This window comes from Erpetoichthys calabaricus, chromosome 4, assembly GCF_900747795.2.
Source record: "Erpetoichthys calabaricus chromosome 4, fErpCal1.3, whole genome shotgun sequence".
NCBI classification, from domain to species: domain Eukaryota; kingdom Metazoa; phylum Chordata; class Cladistia; order Polypteriformes; family Polypteridae; genus Erpetoichthys; species Erpetoichthys calabaricus.
The window spans coordinates 334015658-334028207 of NC_041397.2; the positions used below are offsets into that span (position 1 = coordinate 334015658).

Here is a 12550-nt window from a genome sequence, read left to right on the forward strand (position 1 = left end):
AGCGTCCCTTGTATGAAATCAACTGGGCAAACCAACTAAGGAAGCATGTACCAGAAATTAAAAGACCCATTGTCCTCAAAAATCCGCGATATATATTTAAATATGCTTACATATAAAATCACAATTGAAATGACCGCTACGCGCGCGTGTTGACTCGGCGACGCCCAGAGCAGAAAGAACGCGCTCCAACCGCGCCATGCGGGGAGTGAGAGAGACGCCAATATCTCACACTCTCTCCCCCTTTAAAGAAATTAAATGGGTGCGAGTGAGGCCACTGACCTCCCTCCCTTCTATTAGTTATAGGTTATAGTACGTTCGGCTTATCCATGAGTCCGGCTTATCTATGATACGATTTTATTTTAAAAATTCGTATGATTTTTGGTCTCCGGCTTATACATGAGTCCGGCTTATAGACAAGAACCTAGGGTAATATGAGAGTTAGAATTGGATACTAACCCTCACCTATTCCGTTTCTGTTCTCGGTACTCAAATGTGGCACTTGGTGCCATGGCCCACCTGCCAAGTTGTTTTGCCTTCCTAAGGTAAAGTCATTTCTGATGGAGGATCACAGGAATCGTGGGGTAGAGGGGTCCTTTCATCGGATTGGCTGGCCCAGCAATGTTTCAGCTGTGGAATGGCCAAATTGTTATGTATTGTATTAAAGTACCCGTTTCACAATGCCGATAGTAACCAGTAGGTGGCACCAAGCAATGGATATGTGGTGCATAATAGAGAGTTTTTTTTTGTTAAGGCAATAAAGAAGTGAGTGGTCGGATACTCCGCACTATTACAGAAAAAGTCAGTGTCTGTGTGTTTGTGAGATTAGTTGCACACAACATAACACAAATGGGGGAGGCAGCTTGAAGGCTGAGGTCTCCAGGGCTCTAACAAATCCAAATCATATTATGGGATATCATCTACTGTTAAATTCTGCTCTGTACTTGTAACATTTTTATACTGTATTGTGTATTGTACTGTATTGAGCCCCTTCTTTTTGACACCCACTACACGCCCAACCTACCTTGAAAGGGGTCTCTTTTTGAACTGCCTTACCTGAGGTTTCTTCCATTTCTTCCCTACTATGTTTTTTTTCCAGAGTTTCTCCTTGTCTTCTTAGAGAGTCAAGGCAGGGGGGCTGTCAAGAGGCAGGGCCTGTTAAAACCCATTGCGGCACTTCTTGTGAGATTTTGGGCTATACAAAAATAAATTGTATTGTGTTTTGCATGTGTATACATACACATATACAGTCATATGAAAAGGTTTGGGACCCCCTCTCAGCCTGCATAATAATTGACTCTCCTTTCAACAAAAAAGATAACAGTGCTGTGTCTTTCATTTCCTAGGAACATCGGAGTACTGCGGCGTTTTCCGAACAACGGTTTTTAGTGAAGCAGTGTTTAGTTGTATGAAATTAAATCAAATGTGAAAAACTGGCTGTGCAAAAATGTGGGTCCCCTTGTAATTTTGCTGATTTGAATGCATGTCACTGCTCCATGCTGATTACTTGCAACACCAAATTGGTTGGATTAGCTCGTTAAGCCTTGAACTTCATAGACAGGCATGTCCAATCATGAGATATAAAGGTATTTAAGGTGGTCAATTGCAAGTTGTGCTTCTCTTTGACTCTCCTCTGAAGAGTGACAGACAGTATGGGATCCTCAAAGCAACTCTCAAAAGAGCTGAAAACAAAGATTGTTGTGTATCATGGTTTAGGGGAAGGCTACAAAAAGCTATCTCAGAGGTTTAAACTGTCAGTTTCAACTGTAAGGAATGTAATCGGGAAATGGAAGGCCACAGGCACAGTGGCCATTAAACCCAGCAGGTCTGGCAGGGCAAGAAAAATACAGGAGCGGCATATGAACAGGCAGGATTGTGAGAATGGTTACAGACAACCCACAGATCACCTCCAAAGACCTGCAAGAACATCTCGCTGTAGATGGTGTATCTGTACATCGTTCTACAATTCAGCGCAATTTGCACAAAGAACATCTGTATGGCAGGGTGATGAGAAAGAAGCCCTTTCTGCACTCACGCCACAAACAGAGTCGCTTGTTGTATGCATATGCTCAATTAGACAAGCCAGATTCATTTTTGGAACAAAGTGCTTTAGACTGATGAGACATAAATTGAGTTATTTGGTCAGGACAAAAAGAGCTTTGCATGCCGGAAGAACATCGCATTCCAAGAAAAACACCTGCTACCTACTGTCAAATTTGGTGGAGGTTCCATCATGCTGTGTGGTGGGCTGTGTGGCCAGTTCAGGGACTGGAGCCCCTGTTAAAGTTGAGGGTCGGATGAATTCAACCCAATATCAACAAATTCTTCAGGATAATGTTCAAGCATCAGTCACAAAGTTGAAGTTACGCAGGGGTTGGATATTTCAATTTGACAATGACCCAAAACAGTTCGAAATCTACAAAGGCATTCATGCTGAGGGAGAAGTATAATGTTCTGGAAACGGCTGTCACAATCCCCTGACTTGAATATCATCGAAAATCTATGGGATGATTTGAAGCAGGCTGTCCATCAAATTGAACTGAACTGGAGAGATTTTATATGGAAGAATAATCAAAAATACCTCCATCCAGAATCCAGACACTCATCAAAGGCCATAGGAGGACAGCGTCTAGCGGCTCAAAGGAGCAAAAGGAGGCTCAACTAAGTATTGATGTCATATCTCTGTTGGGGTTATGCACCTGTCTAATTTTGTTATGATGCATATTTCATATTTTCTGTTAATCCAATAAACTTAATGTCACTGCTGAAATCCCCTTGTTTCCATAAGGCATGTCAGATATTAAAAGGAAGTTGCTACTTTGAAACCTCAGCCAATGAGAAACAAAAATCCAAAGAATTAAGAGGGGTTCCCAAACTTTTTCATATGTCTGTATACAGACATATACACACACACGGTATATATCTATATCTCTCTATTGTAATAAAAAATTCTGGGATGAGATGAGACTTTTTAGCCTGGGACGAGACGCGAGTTTTTCAGAAAGATATTTTCATGTTCTGCGAGACGAGACTTTGTGATTTTGTTAACTATAATAACCTTGCACACAACACACACTAAATCAGCCCATGAATTACAGAGAGACAATTGTGCTTCAGATACAATTCCATTAACATGTACCTCTCCTCTCATAACTTTCAGTATGGGGATTTCTGGATCTTTTCATACACTACAAGCAAATAACGTTTACAGTAGTGATAGCCGATCTAATGTAGCTTAACGACTGCAATTATTTTTTTAAAATGTTCACATGAGGATGTGCTTTTTCCCTGTGCTCTGTTCCTTTAAATCAAGAGGCCTATGTAGTGGCATATTGTTAATTGAGAAAGGCAAGAGATTAATTGCCACCATTAAGTTTCCATCAGACAACCAGCTAAGCACAGCGAGAAGACGCATGAAACAACAACAAGAAGAGCTGTGTATTAATCAAACTTGGGACTGATTTTGCTCCGTTGTTCACTGAGACAGCACTTCAACCCAAATATCGTCTCCTGTTAGAACAGGACTACGTAGTCTGGTCTTGATCTCCTGCTAGGACGGGACAATCACAGGTATGCTGACACTGACACACTCCATTTGCATTTTTCTTAAATTTAACAGAGAAATAATATCTTCAGACTTCTGCATATATTTCTTTATCTTATTTGCTCCAAGTTCGTCTCTCATTGCAGTGTTACTTATTTTTCATGAACTCAGAGCTTTATGCCAATTTGCTGTTTCTCAGTGGCAGCTCATCATTTTAGTTTACATGAAGTAAGAGTCCAGAACTTCCTGGCTGTTTTTGACTCTTGCTATGGTTGTTTCTAAGTGGTGTTCATTCCTAAATGTGCAGGTTTAAACTGAGACTTCAATTTTATAAATCATTCTGATACACATACCTGTTCCTTGGCACACAACATGAATTTAGAACATCTTCACTGTGTCACATTTCTTTCAAACTTGAATAAAATTCAGAGTATTGGCAGCTGATAAACTTAAAAGAAAAAGTTAAGCCCTCCATAAAAGGCCAGACAAATCTCAGCATAAGAGAAAATCAAAACCAGAAGATAATGTTCACACCCTACATGTGCGAATTTAATCAACAGCTTCCTGCATTGTAATTCTTCATTAACACTCTGCTGTGTGAGGCTACTGGTGAGACTCCTGCAATGTTTGCACTGAGTAAGAAACAAAAGGGGGTTTCTTATGTGCCCAATACGCTTACCCCCACCACCAGATACGTCCTGATAAAATCAAATTCAGTACTCACCCTGGGCATGAGCCAGTAATAACAGAAGAAGAGAGAGTTCTCTACAAAAGTGCGACATTTCACCTAAAAATCAAAAGAAAAAAATACAAATAATAAAAGACTTGTACATACTGGGGGTGGCATGGTGGCGCTGTGGGTAGCGCTGCTGCCTCGCAGTTAGGAGACATGTCTGGGTTCGCTTCCCGGGTCCTCCCTGCGTGGAGTTTGCATGTTCTGCCCATGTCTGCATGGGTTTCCTCCCACAGTCCAAAGACATGCAGGTTAGCTGCATTGGTGATTCTAAATTGTCCCTGGTGGGTGGGTGGGTGTGTGTGTGTGTGCCCTGTCGTGGGCTGGTGCCATGCCTGGGTCTGCGTGGGTTTCCTCCCACAGTCCAAAGACATGCAGGTTAGGTGGATTGATGATTCTAAATTGTCCTTAGTGTGTGTGTGTGTGTGTATGTGTATTGTGTATTGTGTGTGTGTGTGCTCTGTGGTGGGCTGGCGCCCTGCCCGGGGTTTGTTTCCGGCCTTGCGCCCTGTGTTGGCTGGGATTGGCTCCAGCAGACCCCCGTGACCCTGTAGTTAGGATATAGTGGATTGGATAATGGATGGATGGATGTAGATACTGAAAAAAAATAAATAAAAAAGGTCATTTCAATTCACATATATTCATACAGACACTCCTCGCTTAACAGCCTGCCAGTTTAAGACCAGCTCTCTGACCAGTCGGTATTAAACGCTGTACTAGATCCCATATCAGATGGCCGACACAAACGGCAGCACACTGAATGCTTGAAATATCGGTGAGGGGCGACTCTTCGCTTATCGACCAAATTGTAAAAATGGACCTGTCATTAAGTGAAGAATGTCTGCACATACAGCACATTTAAGAGACAAGTGTCAAACAAAGTGCTGCACAATAAAATCAACTAAAACAAAACATTTAAACAAAATAAAAGAGAAGAGTACAAAAGGCACATTTTAAAAGGAATAAAACGACTAATAGATTAAGGAAGAATTAGAAGGAGAGAATCGCAATCAACTGACCACAATACACAAGAGACAGCTGAACACAAAGTCCTAAAAATAACTCAAAAGCCTAAGAAAAAAAATCATTTTTTAAATTTGACTTAAAATATCTAATGTGGGAGATGACTTAATAAAAGATGGAAGACCATTCCAGAGAAGCCCCGGGCACCTTTAAACCTCCACCATGAGTGTGGCACAGTTAAAATCATCTGATCAGAGGACTGAAGGGTTCAAGAGGTAGAACAGAGGCTGACAAGGTCAGAGATAGAGGTTGATGGAGAGCTTTAAAAACAAATAATAAAACCTTAAATTCGACTCTGTATTTAAACAGGCAGCCAGTGCAAGGACGTGAGCACAGGAGTGACACTCTCGCCTTTCTCTGTACCTGTTAGAAGACTTGCAGCTGCAATCTGGAGGACCTGTAAGCGTGACAAGCTTGACTGACACAACCCCAGGTACAGAGGGTTACAACAGTCAAAATATCAGGAAATAAAAGCATGAATGACAAATTACAATTTCTAGTATGTTTCAGTTTTGATATAGGGTTGAAAGAAACCAACACAAACAACTGAGTTTACTTGTTTGTTGAATTTAGTACCAGCATTTTTGACATTGCTGTGTACATTAGCCGACAATGAGCCCAAATCATTTGCTATAACTCTGACCAAGTCAGGATTCCCAAATATGATAAAACAAGGGGGCTCCGCCCCCTACTCGCTTCGCTCGCCTACCCCCGGGGTTGGGTAACCTGAAATACATTGATGAATGTCTGAGATATATCGAATTGTAAAGGTGTAGATGACGAACAAAGGAAGTAAAGAACCCATAGAATGGCACATTACCGCTTTGACAACAACGTGTAAACTCATTAGTTGTATTGCCAGTTGTTTCTTCAGGGAAGTTAAGTGAATGACAATGATAGCAAATGATATTCATTAATTCTAATGAATGTTCATTAATAGTGGACGCACTTAAAACCAAAAAGACGTCAACCTGGGTGGGACGCTACAATACTTTCTAATTTTACTGCTTTCATATTGTGTACCTTTGTCTGCATGTGTATCACGCCATCGTTCGTTTGAGCCTTTTGAATTGCACTGCTTTCATAATCTCTTATCTGCCTTTTTTTCTCTCCAATGCCTTTGGGTGTCTATTCACCATATTGTGCTTATACGCTTTCTATGCGCTGAGAGCACATGATGTGTGTGTTGGAATTGTTTCAATTTCATTATCTTCACTTTAACTTTAAAGCTTCATTAAAAACCATATTTTCTGGAGACACATTGTGACAATGCAACGTATAACTGCCCGTGAGTGAATATTGTTTCTGTTTCTGTAATAAATAATTCGAGTTTTTCTGTTTGTCCATGTGATTTATTGATTGTCATAGCAAAAGCTATTCTCACGGTAAACTGTAAACCTTTTACTACGAATGGCATATCACGATCTCCTTTGGTGTGTAATGTTACTCGTGGAATATATACATCACCTTTCGTTTTGCCTGTTAAAATTTTCATCGCTTCTCCGAGATCATCAATATACACCCGACCGAATTGTGTACTCTTTGAAATTTAACTTGTTGTTCCTTTATCTGTTGTGGGACCACAGATTCTCATAGCATATGGTCCATTATTGTGTAAATCCACATTTTGTCCATTGAATGATGCGAATGCGAAAAGACTTTGTTGTCTACTCTTTTTTTCAGACCTCAATTTGTCCTGGTATTTTTTCAATTACACCTGGTTGTGATGATTAATCACCTTTTGTTTGCGGTAATGCAATCGTTTCTATCTTTTCTTTGATACTGTAGTGACTGACATGACAAAGTGTCACAAAAGTCTTACCTGAACAATCGCTGACTTCCTAACCCCAAACACAACTTTCTAGCACCCTCTCCAACGCAAACCCCCTCCCCCCCAACCCATTACCGTATGAAATTAATACCTCGCTATCAGTCCTCCGTGCTGTACTCCGCCTTCCCTCAATCGGACCTAACAGTCACTTAAAACCAAAAAGCCCTCAACCTGGGTGGGACGCTACAATACTTTTGAATTTTACTGCTTCCATATTCTGTACCTTTGTATGCATGTGTATCGCGCCATCGTTCGTTTGAGCCTTTCGAATTCCACTGTTTTCATAATCTCTTATCTGCCTTTTTTTCACTCCAATGCCTTTGGGTCTCTATTCTCCGTATTGTCCTTATACACTTTCTATGCGCTGAGAGCACATGATTTGTGTGTACTATGTGCTTTTACACGATTGATTTTTTTTTTTTGATCGGTGTGCTCTTATATATTCCGTACTATCTTTGTGGACCTTTGCGGACCCCGTAGTGTCTTAACCCGTGCCTGCTTTGCTTCCGCAGTTTCTGACACTTGTTGTAGGCGCCTGCGATCATTGATCTTATCCAGGTGGGCTCGTGTGTGTATCATTGAGATGTATTGTGTTTGAATTTGGTGTAAAGCGTTCAGCGGTTTGTACAATTCCAAGCAGCACATTATTCCTAACTTCACTCCGCAGTAGTGCCACTCACAATATGGCGGTTCTTTTATTTGCTATTTCCGTTAGTTGAGCTGTACGTGCCTGCGCAGTACGTCTCATGGTCCCATCGCTGTGTACCTGTGTCCATGCCATCCGGTTTACCATTCTCGGTTAGTAATATGGATCTGCTTTGTCTTGGTTTGGTTTAAGAAAACTCTGTGACATCTAACACTTAACGTCCCTTAGCCATTTTGAAATGAGCTGCACAGCACCATCTTGACCTGGCTTAAGTTGAAGGTATAACTACGTGTCATCTGTGTAACAGTGATATATTTTTGTTGTATTTCTGAAAAATTAATGCAAGGGGGAGCATGAACAAGGAGAACAGGATAGGGCCTAAGATGGAGCCTTGAGGTATCCCACATGTAATTGTTGCAGAGAAGGCGTAATAAATTCCCAACCTAACTGAAAATGTTCTGTTTTCCAAATAAGGGGCCCAAGTGCCAATACTATTTTTCAGCTGATCTAACAAAACAGTGAGATAAACAGGGTGAAATGCTGCGCTTCGGTCCAAAAGAATTAAGGCGGCACACTTTCTAGAGTCAGCAGCTAGAAATAGATCACTAGAAACACTCAAAAGAGCAGACACTACTATGGAGTTAAAAACTGATAAGAACTGATGGATCCCGGCCAGGCTTTTTTAAGAGAGGCTGGACACAGATTGTTTAAAACTTGATGGAACAATGGCATTTATTACACTGCTGTTTATTATAGAAAGAATGCTAGGACCATCTACATGCGGCACATCTCTGAGAAGTGGTGTGGGGAATCACATCCAGGGTGCACGTGGTAGGCCTCACATGCATTATTAAGTCAGTTAAGTAAGACACTGACACAGGTTCAAACTGACTGAGGAAAACAGAACATACAGGTGAATCAAAAGGATCATGGGACAGAAGTGGAATTTGTGCATCGATGCTGTTCATTTTCTGAATAGAAAATCTTCGCAAGTTTCTGTGGTAGCCCCGTGGAGGGCTGTGGCAATGGGGTGCGGTGCTGTGCTGTTATTAATTGTATTAAACAGAACTTTGGGGCTATGCAAGTTTTTTAGAATAATGTTGGCAAAGTATTGTGCGCTTGCCACTTTGACAGAGGACTGGTAGTCAGTCAGACATTCTCTTAAAATCTGGTAGGAGACCTGAACCTTATCTTTCTTCCATTTTCTTTCTGCCTTCCTGTATGAGAGCACTATTTAGCTATGGTTGATTTTTTACTTTGACCTTCAGTGGAGCAACTGAATCAATAATCAATAATATCAATACATGTTGAATTGTAAATGTAAAGTGTAGAACTGAAGTGTAAGTAGTTCATCAGGGCTACTGTACTGAGAGAGGGGTCCTCAATGGCGAGAACTAGAGGAGAGCTGACTGGCTGTCCGAGGTGTTATAAAGTGTGTGTAGTACAGAGACTGACTGTGCTTGGGACATGAACTTGGAAGAGCGATATCAAAGTAGTATACGTTTGTTATCAGACAAGGTTCTGTAAATGTAAATCTAATATGACAAAATCTTTCTTGATAAAACAGAAGGGGAGAATATAATAGAAATAACAATAGAATAGAAAATGCAAATATGGGAATATTACTTTTTTGCAAACATTAGTATTATAAGTTGGGCTGTAACGGAATGTGTATTCATACTGAACCACCATGATACAGGCGTTACGGTTCGGTACATGCAGCCGTACAGAAAATATGTGAAAATTGATTAATGTAATGCAGAATCAAATTTCAAATTTACAAGCATGAGTTCCACATGGAAACCTTAACTCTTTTAGGGCAGATGTCGACAGGAGGGGTTGAGGGTGAATGTCGTCAAAAGTCGACATCCAGGGATAGAGGGCGACAATCAGCTGTTAATGGCGACAAAACTCACTGTCACATCACAGACATTCCCTCTCTGCTTGGAGGAATGTTAGACTTGTTGACTCAGCAACTGATCCTTGCGTGTGCGTGAGTTGCGATATGTAAACAAATGCAAACAAAGGCAAGATGGCATCAACATCTCACGAGGGAGCGAAGTGAGTGCAGAAAAGAAAATACTCGGCAGATGACATTTTGCGCATTATCGCGGAGTCGGACTCCGATTTTTCAGAGTCGGATTTCATTGACAGTGATCAGGAGATTGAACAAGAGATTGAGGAGCCGGCATCAGCCAATTGGAGACCAGCCGATGCCGCCCCAGCTGCTCGGCTGCCAGCTGAGCGCATTCGCGCTGCCGATGCACCTACGGCAAGGTTCGTGTGGGAAGAACACCCAGAAATTGATCCGTGGGAGCCGAACTGGCTACCGGACTTCACAAGACGGTACGGCTTGCTGCTGGACACAACGGATTACAAGTCGCTGGACTATTTCAATCTGTTTTTTCCTGAGGCAGTTTTTCAGCTGATATTGGATGAGACAAACAGGTATGCAGAGCAATTTTTTGAATCGCGGGATGCGCTTGCTCCACATTCTCGTTTTTCGAAGTGGAAACCCACAACAAAAGACGAGATGAAGGGCTTTGTGGCATTGCAGATAGAGATGGGACTAGACTGGTGATATAATTTCAGGGAGCATTGGTCCAAACGTACTTTATAATTCATTATTACATTTATATAGCGCTTTTCTCAGTACTCAAAGCACTATCCACACAGGGAGGAACCGGGAAGCGAACCCACAATCTTCCACAGTCTCCTTACTGCAAAGCAGCACCACTACCACTGCGCCACAGGTTATGCCACGTGATGATAGGTACATGATGCTGCAAAGTCTCATTCACTTCTGTGATAACCAGAAGCAAATCCCATGGGGTGAGCCAGGCTATAACGCCATGTGTAAAGTTCAGCCCCTGCTTGACATTGTGGAGCCAACACAGAAACAATGTTATCAGCCTGGCCGTGATTTGTCTCTGCATGAATCAATGATAAAATATAAGGGACGGCTTTTTTTCACCAATATATGCCAGACAAGCCCACAAAGTATGGCATAAAGGATTTTGTACTGGCAGAAGCAAACACTGGTTTCTGCCTGAAAGTAATCCCATATACAGGAAAGTATTCCTTTCAAAGAGAGGACTGTCCCTTGACAAGTCAGGTTGTGCTGGAACTGCTTCAGGGCTATGAACATTTAGGTCATGTTGTGTACATTTGGACAATTTTTATACATCACCAGAATTGTTCATGGAGCTACAGAGCAGAGGAATTGGAGCTTGTGGCACAGTGAGGGTGAACAGGAGACACAGGCCTTCACAGTTAAAGCCAGACAGGCTGAAGATGAAAAGAGGTGGCAATCCGGTTTTCATGCGGGCGGATAACTTGGTGTCATTGGCATGGCACGATGTCAAACAGGTGACTTGTCTTATTACAGTTCACACCAACAATTTATGTGAGAAAGTAATTTGTTCAAAGGGAAACCCAGAAGGTAGGAAGCTGGACAAGCCTGTTGCACTTGAGGAGTACAATTGTAAGATGGCTGGAGTTGATCGACTGGATCAGATGCTGGGGTCATATGCTTACGGCCATAAGTCCACCAAGTGGTACCACACTGTGTACCATTGCACTCACAAATGGATATACAGGTGTATATTATTCAAGCAGACAAACAGTGACAGCACTATGACCGCGGCAGATTTCCGCAAGAAGGTGGTTGACAGATTATGTTGGAGTGTCTTTGGCAAAGCGAGGAAGGCCAGCACAAAGAGCAGTGCCAGACAGGCTGACTGAGCGCCACTTTCCTGCCACATATGAGGACAAAAAGTACAAGCCTGACTGTGTTGTGTGCAGCAACAGACAACTGAAAAGGAGGCACCAGTGCAACACGTAGTGTAAGGAGTGCAACGTGGCAAGGCATGCAATTGTCTGCTTTGAGCGTTATCAGACTTTGCTTTGTAACATGTACAATATGTGAAATAATAATATGTGAAATTATATAGTATGCAGGGTCATACAAAATGCAAGACAGTTATATTAGTCAAAAATAAATATTTTTTGTTGATTTGACATGTTAAACAATTGTTTTGTGTTCCTTTTTTTAAAAAAAGTAATTTTTGGAAAAATATTCAGCCCTGGGAGAAAAGAAACAAAAGAAAATTAGCCCTAAAAGAGTTAAACTATAAGCCTTGAGCAAGTTTAGTCACAAGCTGATTGGCTTTTCACGAAACCACTGGCACTATGGAGAGCGTAAACACCACAGAGGAGCTGGAGGACCCGTCTGCTTCTTTTAAATCAGCTGTGTGAGAACATTCTAGGCTCCCAGTGAATTACGATAGAAATGGAGAGCGAGCAGAAGATCGCATGAGGACAGTATGCCGGCGCTGTTCAGCATTGTGCTCGCGGATATTCGACAGCATCACCCAGGGGCTCTGATCACTGAAGCTAGGAGTCCAACTGCTGATCCCCACTGCTTTTAAGGAGCCTCTAGATGCGACTACAGACCGAGACAAAAAATTACAGAAGAGGTTGTGTGATTTTGGGCTATACACAAATAACGTGTAAATGCCAATTCCAATGCAATACATTTCATCAGCTATGAAGAGCCTGTCTTCAAGTATTCATTAAAAGTGCTCACGCCTCGTTACAACACTCCATCATCCTGTGTGCACATAAGCCAGTGAGTGGTCTCTGCACCTGACCAGCGCTCACGAGGTGTAGAAACGGATTGTATTTGCTACAGCAATCAGTCACACAGTAAATCACCAACGTGAATCACTGCTCTAATTTTGTTATTCAGCTCTGTATTGCTGTTTATTTTGTAAT

The 12550-nt window shown here is 41.8% G+C and overlaps 2 protein-coding genes across 24 annotated transcripts in view; one reads left to right on the forward strand and one right to left on the reverse strand.

Annotated features, from left to right (window-relative positions):
- LOC114641379 (ICOS ligand-like) overlaps positions 1 to 12550 on the reverse strand; it is a 263459-nt gene that overhangs the window by 248841 nt on the left and 2068 nt on the right. For all 13 annotated transcript variants that reach the window (XR_007934653.1, XM_051925900.1, XM_028790435.2 and 10 more), the window contains exon 2: positions 4266 to 4328. Coding sequence is in view for 12 of the 13 variants with exons in the window: in XM_051925900.1 (XP_051781860.1) it covers positions 4266 to 4323 (58 nt within the window). In the remaining variant the exon portion in view is untranslated. The remainder of the gene's footprint in view (positions 1 to 4265; positions 4329 to 12550) is intronic.
- The window catches only part of LOC114641380 (uncharacterized), a 261003-nt gene that overhangs the window by 212999 nt on the left and 35454 nt on the right, over positions 1 to 12550 (forward strand). The window lies entirely within an intron of this gene.